Raw genomic sequence first — 13,009 nt, forward strand, 5'->3', positions numbered from 1 at the left:
ATCTAATATGCACCCCCTGATATCTAATATGCACCCCTGATATCTCTAATATGCACCCCTGATATCTAATATGCCCCCTGATATCTAATATGCACCCCCTGATATCTAATATGCACCCCTGATATATAATATGCACCCCTGATATCTAACATGCACCCCCTGATATCTAATATGCACCCCTGATATCTAATATGCACCCCTGACATCTAATATGCACCCCTGATATCTAATATAAAGATTTCAAGGGTACCATTGTGAATTAAGCATGGTGCTTTTTAAATTGAGGATCATTTTCCCCTGGGCAAAGCCGAGTACCACAACAGCTACAGTAATGAATAATTAAATTCTTATCCGAATGCAAGTAAACAAATATACAATTGATATAATTCCTTTATTATTTTAAGATTAAACAAGACAAACAGTTTGATTAAATATGGGGGGAGGGGGTACAGATACAACAAATATAAATATTTAAGGATTATTAAACTGACAATATAATTAAATACTAATATACAAAAATAAGAAATAAATGTATAAAAAGGGGCTGAAATAAGTTTATTTTAACTGTTTTGCAGGTGAAATAATAACAAGCATTGAAGGTTTTCATTCATGCCTTGGTTCAATCAAATATGGTTCAGTGTACAAGTGTTTTTTTTTCGGAATTTTAGTTTATTCTAGAAAAAATAAAAAAGTTATTTTAGAAAAAGTAGAAAATTTACTGTCAAATTTTTAATTGTGTTTTGTGTAAAAACTTTGATACTCCGACAAAAAGTTTCAGTCTTTAAAGCTTGAGTTTTTTAAGACACCACCCTGGTGTGCCTTTTCTTTGACGGGAACACTTTCGCTGAAATTAATATTTTAAATTGGTTTAATACTTTAATAACAAAATTTATATAAAATGCTAGAAATGCACTGAAATTCTAAACATTCACAACAAGATTAAACAGTCATCAACAAAAATAAAAATTTCAGTTTTTCAAATTGTTTCGAATTCTGAGAGAACACCGGGAAAGAAATGGGTAGAAACTTTTCCACAATTTTTCTATATGTTTATAGTTCTTGACGGAAGCGTATGATAAAATTTCAATTCTACATCTTTCGTAGATTCCTACTTGTTGCTGATTTTTATGAAATTATAAAATAAGATTGGCAGTGTTATGTTCTGGTACATTTTTACAGTGCAAAATGTTAGAAAATTCCCTTAACTAGTTCTAACTAAAGTACACAAGTTTAGTTTCAAAGCAAACCAATAGTACAAAAGTACAGTAAAGTACAGTTTTATAGCTGGTTATGAATATTGAAACAGTACAAAAGTATGATAGTAGCCTAGTAAGGTTGTGCAATAGTACAATTAAAGTTAGATTGTACAATTTCACAATTTTTTAACATTACAATATTACAATTATTGGTATAATAGTACAATCAAAAGCAAGTGATTACAAGATTACAATATTACTAAGCTGGATAAAATATGATTATATAACTCTACTTCTATAATATTTAGATTAGAATATGTGTTCCCCTAATTACCAGCTAAATGGGACAAAATACAAATTTTTGAATTTACAAATTGTAAAATAGGTTTCTTTCCCCCTGTTTATATTTTACGGGGAATAATTATGTTGTTTGTACTGTGTACATGTGTACATGTGAAAACCCTGGAAATACAATTAGGTTTAGGAAACATGTAGTACACTGAGCATATTAACAGGTAGCTAGGTATGTACATACACAGCTGTACATGCATGTACACTGAGCAGCAGTTCATACATGCATGTACAGTTACAGTACATAATACTTATAATACTAAGGTTGTGCATATTGTTCCAGGATCTATCCAGAAAGAGAAGTAGTTGAACTATGTGTAATTGGTTTAATTACTTTTTTAGTACTAGATTTTTAAAGAAGAAAATGAGCAATATTCTTTATTGCCAAACTGGGTGTATTGCCTTTTTTGCTGTGCTAGGAGGACCACGACAAGTTTAGTTTTTTCAAATTTTTCAATTTGATTCAACAAAAATATTTAGGTTGAAATCTGGAGAATTTTATCTTTAATCCTGTTTTATGATCCACAGTTCATTTATTTTATTTTATTCTTATTTTCTCAATATTAACTAGAATTGGTTAAATAGTATCACAAGACGTTAATTCAAAATGACTAAATAGATTACTAAATAGTTTATAAACATTTAAAGGTAAAAACGTAGAAAACTTACAAACGTTGGATTTCCGAATAATGATCAAATACTTTTCAATTATTTAAGTAGTTAAAGGGAGCGTCAAGGTAATTTTAGACAATTTAACACTTTCTCCTCTAGGAAACTATTTGATTTAATTTTTTCATTAATAAAATTGAAATTCAGCATGTATATGTTATTATGTATGTATGTATTCATGTGCAAGCTAATCGGAAATTTAGAAGAAAAAACACCTCCAAAAACATTTTCCAACAGAGCTTAATAAAGATTCAAATCATTTTAAAATCGTGCTTGAAAGTTGAAAAAAATATTTCCCAAAATTGTTTGAATTTTAGATCTTAAGTTTAAAAGGGTTCCCTTCCCTTTAATTTTTAATGGCGCCCTAAAAATGAAATGACTTAAAAACTACCTTGGCAATCCCTAGAAATAAGAAAGACACGTCAAAAATCAAAAAAAAATTAAAAACATGAATATTTCAAAGCACTAAAATACATTTTACCTGGATCAGTTTTTGTACTGGAAAATGCACTCTAGACTTCCTGTACTTAAAACTGTACTCTAGGTTTCCTGTACTGGAAAATGTACTCTAGACTTCTTGTACTCAAAACAATAGTCTAGGTTTCCTGTACTGGAAAATGTACTCTAGATTTGCTGTACTTAAAACTGTACTTTAGGTTTCCTGTACTGGAAACTGTACTTTAGGTTTCCTGTACTGGAAAATGTACTCTAGATTTACTGCACTGGAAACTGTATTCTGGGTTTCCTGTACTGGAAACTGTACTCTGGGTTTCCTGTACTGGAAAATATACTAAATGTTTCATGTAAAGGAAAGCGCACTCTAGGTTTCCTATACTTAAACATCTGCTCTATGTTTCCTGTACTGGAAACTGTGCTTTAGGTTTCCTGTACTGGAAACTTTACTTTAGGTTTCCTATACGGAAAACTGTACTTTAGGTTTCCTGTACTGGAAACTGCAATTTAGGTTTCCTGTAGTATAAAGTGTACTCTGAGTTCCCTGGTAGCGTATCTGATGAACTGCTGTCTGGAGTTGCAGAATTACGATCAAAGAATCCTTCATCAAGATCTGAACTTATAAGACTTTTCGTCTCCACATCTTCCATGGTGTCAGCTGTCCCAAAGGTTGTGTCAGCGCTGCGAAAGGTCGATCTATTGTTACCAAAGGTAGTGTCAGTACTCCGAAAGGCTCTAAGCTCGTCTTCAATTATCTTTTCTATATTTAAAAGAGCGGATGAAATCCGTCCTGATGTTGGAATCTGTAGGTTCAGATCGGAGATATAATTCTTTTCTGGCGACAGGTCGGAGACATGCTTCTTCTCCGGGCTCAGAGTTGGAACAGGTTTCTTCTCCTGGTATAGTCTAGAGTCTGTATTATGCCTGCAGGGTTGATAGGAGCTGGAGTTTACTAATATCTCATTTGAGAACCCCTTGTAGATACTTCCACAGCAGATCTTGGTCCTCATAAATATGCACATTATTATTTTATGCTAAACTTAAAAAAACAAGAGTTTATAATTTATTTTATAATATTTTCATGAAGTTTATATTCTAATAACCAGTTTTCCATGAAGTTCATATTATAATAACCAGTTTTCCTTAAAGATTATTTTATAATAACCAGTTTTCCATGAAGTTTATATTATATAAACCAGTTATGCATGAAGTTTATATTATAATAACCAGTTATCCATGAAGTTTATATTAGAATAACCAGTTTTCCATGAAGTTCATATTATAATAACCAGTTTTCCATGAAGTTTATATCATAAAAACCAGTTTTCCATGAAGTTCATATTATAAAAACCAGTTTTCCATGAAGTTTACATTATAATAACCAGTTTTATATGAAGTTTATATTATAATAACTAGTTTTCCATGAAGTTTATATCATAATAACCACTTTTCCATGAAGTTTATATCATAATAACCAGTTTTCCATTAAGTTCACATTATAATAACCAGTTTTCCATGAAGTTTATATTATAATAACTAGTTTTCCATGAAGTTTATATTATAATAACTAGTTTTCCATGAAGTTTATATTATAATAACTGGTGTTCTATAAAGTTTATATCATAATAACCAGTTTTCCATGAAGTTTATATTATATTAACTAGCTAGTTTTCCATGAAGTTTATATTATAATAACTAGCTAGTTTTCCATGAAGTTTATATTATAATAACCAGTTTTCCATGAAGTTTATATCATAATAACCAGTTTTCCATAAAATTTATATTATAAAAACCAGTTTTCCATGAAGTTTATATTATAAAAACCAGTTTTTAAAAGTAAACAAACTTTTCTTACAGTTATTTCGAAAATGCACGTTTATATTAGAAACATTTTAACAAACAAATTTTTTTTAAATGATAATTTATAGCTGAGAAATTTTAAGTCTTTAACTTTGAAAAATATAAAAATATCCATCATAGAATTTATTATCTTAGACTTTTAAAATCTAGAAAAGTCCAAATTTTTTTCAGAGAATTAGAGTATTAGGCAAAGTATTCAGTTTTTTCACAAAAACTATTATTACAAGCTATGGATTTTTTTCTAAAACCAAAAAACTCGAACATAAATGAATATTTACCTGTTCCAAAACTTTAGATCTATAAAACTATATTTCTTCTCTCGTTTCACAAAAAGTTCTAAAAATAAATTTAAGTAGAACATAATAAAGAATTATAAACCCTCGACCCCCATATTATTGAAAGTCTTTAATATTTAAGTAGACGCATAGTGTACTTAACACTAATGTAATCCAATACGTGATAATATAATTTCTGACGGCTTGAATCATCATTAACCTGAATCTTTTCATCATTTTCTAAAAACTTCTTTTTCCATTTTTTATCTATCTATCTATATATACTCTTTTCCATCTTTCTTTTTTTCGTTCTTTCTATCTATCTAACTATCTTTACTCCTTTCTTTTTATAATTTTTTCATTTATATATCTATTTATACATTTTTCTATCTATTTTAGCATTTTTTTAAAAAATTTGTCTTCTTACTAGTTTTGCACTTTTATCTATATTATATTTAAGTTCATTTTATACTTATCTATTTTCATTTTATTAATGTACAGTTTAAACATATCTATTTTCATTTATATTTATGTACAGTTTATACATATCAATTTTCATTTATATTTATGTGCAGTTTATACATATCTATTTTCATTTATATTTATGTGCAGTTTATACATATCAATTTTCATTTATATTCTAAAATCTCTATAATTAATTATTTATAATCATCCTATATCAAATAAAAAACACAAGAAAAAACCATATTTTTAAATTTGTTAACACATCACTGGCTTTTAAGCTAAAACATTAATTTCTTGTTTTTATAAAGTCTCTGTAAGTATTAAGTATCTTATTAAGTATATATATATATTTATATAAAGAATATCTAGGCCAGTGCAACAAAGGAAACAAAGGTATCCTCCAAGGATATTTGTAACAAAGTTATAGAAAGGAATTATATCAATCTATTTATACTTTAAATCCGTCCTACATCTATCTATCTATCCATTTGTCGACATAATCCTACTTAATTTCTCTTTTTTTTAAATATCATAAATGGGTCAACTGGATCGTTTTCTATACAGATTTAAATTCATAGAATTTGGACACCACTCTACACTAAAGAAGAACGTATAGGGCTAAATCTTGTTAGATGGATAGGAACGTAGAAAGGGCTAGATTATTAAACTGGAAAAGAAGGTAGAAAGGGCTATTCTATTTATCAGGAGAAGAACACAGAAAGGGCTTAACCTATTTATCTGGAGAAAAACGTAGAACGGGCTTAACCTATTTATGTGGAGAAGAACGTAGAAAGGGCTTAACCTATTAATCTGGTGAAGAACGTAGAAAGGGCTTAACCTATTTATCTTGAGAAGAACGTAGAAAGGGCTTAACCTATTTATCTGGATAAGAACGTAGAAAGGGCTTAACCTATTTATCTGGAGAAAAACGTAGAAAGTGCTTAACCTATTTATCTTGAGAAGAACGTAGAAAGGGCTTAACCTATTTATCTGGATAAGAACGTAGAAAGGGCTTAACCTATTTATCTTGAGAAAAGCGTAGAAAGGGCTGAACCTATTTATCTGAAGAAGAACGTAGACAGGGCTTAACCTATTTATCTTGAGAAGAACGGAGAAAGGGCTTAACCTATTTATCTGGAGAAGAATGGAGAAAGGGCTTAACCTATTTATCTGGAGAAGAACGTAGAAAGGGCTTAACATATGTATCTGGAGAAGAACGTAGAAAGGGCTTAATCTATTTATCTGGATAAGAGCGTAGAAAGGGCTTAACCTATTTATCTGGAGAATAACGTAGAGAGGACTTAACCTATTTATCTGGAGAAGAACGTAGAAAGGACTTAACCTATTTATCTGGATAAGAACGTAGAAAAGGTTAGACCTATTTATCTGGAGGACTAGATATATTTATCTGGAGAAGACCGTAAAAAGGACTAGATATATTTATCTGGAATAGACCGTAAAAAGGACTAGATATATTTATCTGGAATAGACCGTTAAAAGAGCTAGATATATTTATCTGGAATAGACCGTAAAAAGGACTAGATATATTTGTCTGGAGAAGACCGAAAAAAGAGCTAGATATATTTATCTGGAATAGACCGTAAAAAGGACTAGATATATTTATCTGGAATAGACCGTAAAAAGGACTAGATATATTTATCTTGAATAGACCGTAAAAAGGACTAGATATATTTATCTGGAATAGACCGTTAAAAGAGCTAGAAAGACCGTTAAAAGGACTAGATATATTTATCTGGAAAAGACCGTTAAAAGGACTAGACATATTTATAGGGGAGAAGACTGCTTAAAGGACTAGATATATTTATCTGGAATAGACCGTAACATAAGCTAGATATATTTATCTGGAATAGACCGTAAAAAGAGCTAGATATATTTACCTGGAGACGATCTTGTTGGATTCATTTGTTTTCTCTTCCTCGACCCTCTTTCTAGAAGAATCTTTCTACCCAGTCGTCTTCGTTCCATCTTCATCTCCTTCCATCCTCTTCCTCCGCCAGGTGGGGTTGGTGTTATCATCTCATCTTCCTTCTTAGGCTTCTTCTTTCTTATTAAAGACTTAGTTCCAGGACCAGCTCTAATATAATATAATATATATATATAAAGTACTAATTCTGTTTGTTTGTTTGTGTCATGTATGTCCGAACATAAGTCGCTTTTTCCCTAATTTCAGTTGGGAAACTCGGCATTACCACAGGAATGTTCTTAGCTTGGTTTTAAAATTTTAAATTGAGTTAAATCACTTTTTCAATCTTTATTTTCTTCCAGCCTCATTTTACCATAATATCCTTTTTAACTTATGCAACCAACCAATGTCTTTTAGCCTCACAAACTAATCTGAGAAATTCGGAAAAGGAATTGAGTCTTTGCCACAAATTCAGTTTTTGTAAAACCTATATCTTTGTAATCTTATGATGTAAAGCTTTGATATTTCAAGCTTACATTATTTGATCCTAGCGTTCATAGTTTGAAATATTAAAGGTCTACGACATTGGGTTGCAACAATATTGAAATTAGAAAATCAGAGTTTGTGGCAAAAACTCAATTCCTTTCAGAGTTGATCTAATTTTTGTTGAGTTCACTATGAACAACTTTTACCCACGTAAAAAACGAATTAAACCATCGCTGAGTTAACAAACGATGGTTCGGTTGATTTTTGCCAAAAATCTGATGCTAGAACAAACATTTTATAAAATCTGAGAAAAGTATATTTATAGCGTAAAATTTTGAAAGGTTTATAAAAATTATCTTTTTTAAAGGCATTTAGTTTCACCTACGGTTAACTTCTTTACTTTTGTGTTGCTATAAACATTTATATTTAGATCTACGACGCGGTTGTTTATAGCTTTAATATAAAAAAGTAATTGCCAAAATTTAGGTTCACTGAGCTAGTGTATTTAGGTTTACCACTGGAGTCTACAACATGAGCCCAATGTTTGATATTATGTTTATGTATACCTGGAGTCTACAACATGAGCCCCATGTTTGATATTATGTTTATGTATACCTGGAGTCTACAACATGAGCCCAATGTTTGATATTATGTTTATGTATACCTGGAGTCTACAACATGAGCCCAATGTTTGATATTTTGTTTATGTATACCTGGAGTCTACAACATGAGCCAAATGTTTGATATTATGTTTATGTATACCTGGAGTCTACAACATGAGCCCAATGTTTAATATTATGCTTAGGAAGTTTTCTCCATCTTTTCACCAGTAGAACACAGGCGTTACATATGTCCCCTGACCTAAATAACAGGGGTATATATTATATTAAAAAGTAGTTTCAACCTTTCTTTTGAAAATTGGGGGAAATAAATGAAGTTTTGGGTAATAAAGAATAAAGATATTTTAATTTCAAATTTGATGTCAAATTTTTATTTTTCCCCCTGAGCATCAAAAATTATATAATTCATGGATATTTTGACTTTTTTTTTAACAAACAAAAGAGTAATTTACCTTTCTAATTCTTAAATTAGTAATTAAAAGATGCAACTTGACATAAATTTGATGTTTAAATGCGTGATTGAAAAATTGGTTGCTAGTCAATGGTTAGTTAATTGATTAATAATTAATTATTAATTAACTGTTAATTATATTAACTATAATTACCTAGATTCCGTTAGAAGAAAACAAATTGAAAAACTATTGCTATATTTTCCACTGTCTGTAAACCGAGAACTGAAATAATAATAATAATAATAACAATTATAATAATGATAAACTATATTAATCAATATATGGATTATATATATATCTAGAGATTCTCACAACAGTAAACCCTTGCAATGTTTGTTAATTTACCAAATATTGTGCTGAACAGTAATTTTGTTCAGGGAACTATTTGAATAGTTTAATTTTGTAACTAAATAATAAACTACTTTTTACATAGCTAATGCTATATTATTTTTGAGAAAAATATGAAAACAGATAATAAGAATATAACACAGGTGCAAAAACGTAAATTCATCAATCAAACTTTACCAATAAAAGAAGAAAGAAAAACTGACATCAGACACGTAAATAGCAAGACCGACCAACTTCAACCAAATAATGAATCAGAAATATTTTTGAAAAATAAGAAAAAATTGTCAGATCTCAGATTTTATGCTTTATTTCTCTTTGTATATATGAAAGACTGTCATTTGGAAGCACTCGGAGATTAACAGACAAATATTCGGACAAACAGATATTTTGACAGACAGATATTCGGACTAAGAGATATTCGGACAAAGTGATATTCGGACAAACAGATATTCGGTCAAAGAGATATTCAGACAAAGAGATATTCGGTCAAAGAGATGTTCGGACAAAGAGATATTCGGACAAAGAGATATTCGGACAAAGAGATATTCAGACAAAGAGATATTCGGACAAAGATATATTCAGACAAAGAGATATTCGGTCAAAGAGATATTCGGACAAAGAGATATTCGGACAAAGAGATATTCGGACAAAGTAATATTCGGGCAAACAGATATTCGGTCAAAGAGATATTCAGACAAAGAAATATTCGGACAAAGAGATATTCGGACAAAGAGATATTCGGTCAAAGAGATATTAGGACAAAGAGATATTCGGACAAAGAGATATTTAGACAAAGAGATATTCGGTCAAAGAGATATTCGGACAAAGAGATATTCAGACAAAGAGATATTCGGTCAAAGAGATATTCGGACAAAGAGATATTCGGACAAAGTAATATTCGGGCAAACAGATATTCGGACAAAGAGATATTCGGACGAACAGATATTCGGCCAAACAGATATTCGGACAAACAGATATTCGGACAAAGAGATATTCGGACAAAGAGGTATTCGGACAAACATATATTCGGACAAAGAGATATTCGGAAAAACAGATGTTTGGACAAACAGATATTCGGACAAACAGATATTCAGACAAACAGATATTCAAAAAAACAGATATTCTGAGAGACAGATATTCCGACGGACAAATATTCTGAAAAATAGATATTCTGACGGACAAATATTCTGAAAAAAATAGATATTCTGACGGACATGATATTCCGACACACATATATTCTGACGGAAGATATTCTAACGGACAGGTATTTTGAAAAACTAATATTCTAACAAACAGATATTAAGAGAAACAGATATTTTACCAAAAACAGACATTCTGACAAACAGATATGTTGATAACAAGATATTATGTATTATGAGAGAATGAAAGAAAGAAAAACCAGGCATCATGTACCTGCTAGATTTTGCTTTACAAATACAGCAGCCGGAAGAAGATCTAAATATCCGGGGTTTGTGATAAGACGACATTTTAGAATGTTAAAGAACAAATTATTTGAATGAATCCATCAGGTAAATGTAATATCTAGGTTCTGAAACAAATTGAATTAACAAACATAATGTCAAAATGTTTTACGTATTTATTTTTGACAATACGTGGTATCAACTACTTATTGATTTCTTAGTACAAGTCTTAATTGAGGCGTCGTCGCGTCGTTTATACCAAACTTTGTTTCTAGCTGTAAGCATCAATTATTAATATAAAATTATATGTACATAATTAGGGCTAAAAAATTTAAAATAAAAAAATATTTGTTTGATGGAACTTAAATATTAGAATTGATTTAGATTTCGTTCTAGTGACCCACTGGCTTGCTTTGACCCCCCCCCNTAAATATACATTTCGGAATTAAAAGACTGAGAGGGATGGGATAAGGAAGGAGATCTTTTTTTCTGAAACAATAAAACCACCATTGTTGATTTGTTTGTTTACAAATGATAATGAAAGAGAAACTGTTCGTTAAACAGCTTCATAACAACTTTCACTTTCTTCTGCTCCAATCCACAGATGTACTTTAACTGACGCGCTGAGGGGAACTTCCCCTTAGTAGTAATACACCGGCCGCTTTCTTAGAGACCGGTGGATTACGGACTCAATTCCCGCCAAAACAAACAAAAACAAATGTTTAAAGTTAACAATGAATGTATTCCAAAATACGTAAATCTTGATCTTTTTGTTATGTATGGCATAAAAAATTGAATTTAAAACCGTGAATCTCTATTTTTATAATATCGATCCTTATATTTCCCCCAACCCTCCAAGAGAGGGGGAATATATAGTCGAATCTGGTGTGGGAGGGGGGGAGTGCTTCCCATTTGACCTAGTTCTCTCTATATAAAAACCAAAATAAAAACCGTCTTTAAGATGGGCAAAAACTTTGGAGAAAGCAGCAAAAACTGACAATGCTGCCACAGTAGTTCAGAACAGAGAGTCATTTTATATATACCTGTTTATACTTATATAAAACATATATTTTCAAATTATAAGAAAGTTTACCTCCATAAAAAAGCATTTAAATGATGAACGAATAGCCGGTAAACAATTTGATTTATACATATTTTACACTTAAACCTTATCTGAAACAACTGTGATAGTTGAGCAAAAATAGGAGGGTTTTTGTTTTAATAAAACTCGTCAGAGTATACCATCGAAAGTAGGTCACAAAGGACTTCTGGATAAAAATATAATTGGAGAAAAACATCACTTTCTATCATATTTCAATATAAAATTATCATTTTAAAACAAGATATTTACTAATGCATATTCAATTCTAAGTGCTTCAAATTATATTTTGAATATATCTACCCAGCGCGGCGGCAACAACTTCTATTCTAATCACTAAATAAAAAAAACTTTTTTTTGTTGATTTTTAAAAACATGAAGATATAGACGTATATCCGGACTAACTGACATCAAACTTTAATGTTTTTAAAAAAGAATTATAGATATATATGTGATGTAAAATGTTTGAAATAGAAAACCCTAATATTATAATCGTAACACATCGAACTATACTGGAAATTACGAAAAGAATGTTTGGGATATAAACGATTGTTAGATAACCTGAACATTCTTTTTTATTATTAAGATAGTAATATTGTATTAAATATGTTAGTAATTTTATAGCTTGTATGTCAACATTTAAGGTGCCAGTAATAAGGCATAAAGAAATAAACCATAATCAATCAATCAATCAATTTATTATTAAGAACAAAACTTTCGTAATTTCGGTAGCTTGATATATGTAAATATGGTAGTTGCCTAAAGGAGTTATGCGCGCTTGCCACCTTGAATTACAAGAAAGAGAGAGATTAGAATATATTTTAGGGTTAGGTTAAGACACTTTCTGGGCCGAGCGCTGCGGCTAGAGCAGACTCAATCTATATCTTTTAATTCAATGCAGCATGCGCGTTACTCCTTTGGGCTTCTGCCTATAAATATATATATATACTAGGCTATCAGGGCGCTTCAAGCTCTTAGATAAAACACATAATAAAAAATTTGACGGATTTACAATTTATTTCGTTTCGTGGATTTTCAAAATTTTACAAACATTTTTTTGGTAATTCTGAGCATCCATAAATTCCTTCCCTCGTACGGTACGTCATGTGAGGTCCCACACAAAAATTGTGCCTGATCGGTTCAGCCGTTTATCGGTTACAAACAAACAAACAAACAGTTAGATAGATTTATCTAGCAAATTATGAACACGGCTCAACTTAGAACTTTTAAACCTAGCTAAAACATTGCCGTGGTTCTTCTGCATTCTCCAATCAAAATATGAGGCAAATCGATCCAATGCACAAATATTTTACTAGTCGGCCCGGTACTTGAAATGAACCGGAATTTACAGTGAGTGGTTCATGAGTTATGATCGAGCATCCAAACAAAC

General features: G+C 30.6%; 1 protein-coding gene across 1 annotated transcript; it reads right to left on the bottom strand.

Moving 5' to 3' along the window:
* Window positions 1-374: 374 nt before the first annotated feature.
* Window positions 375-10,644, bottom strand: LOC111714404 (SIN3-HDAC complex-associated factor). Its single transcript, XM_023489506.1, has 6 exons — window positions 10,513-10,644; window positions 8,905-8,973; window positions 8,442-8,540; window positions 7,168-7,364; window positions 4,808-4,865; window positions 375-3,674 (listed from the first exon to the last, which is right to left on the bottom strand). The coding sequence occupies exons 1-6, from the start codon at window positions 10,584-10,586 to the stop codon at window positions 3,149-3,151; spliced, it is 1,023 nt and encodes a 340-aa protein (XP_023345274.1). The 5' UTR covers window positions 10,587-10,644; the 3' UTR covers window positions 375-3,148.
* Window positions 10,645-13,009: the final 2,365 nt, after the last annotated feature.

Source organism: Eurytemora carolleeae, unplaced genomic scaffold (assembly GCF_000591075.1).
Source record: "Eurytemora carolleeae unplaced genomic scaffold, Eaff_2.0 scaffold1572, whole genome shotgun sequence".
In the NCBI taxonomy this organism is placed as follows: Eukaryota; Metazoa; Arthropoda; class Copepoda; order Calanoida; family Temoridae; genus Eurytemora; species Eurytemora carolleeae.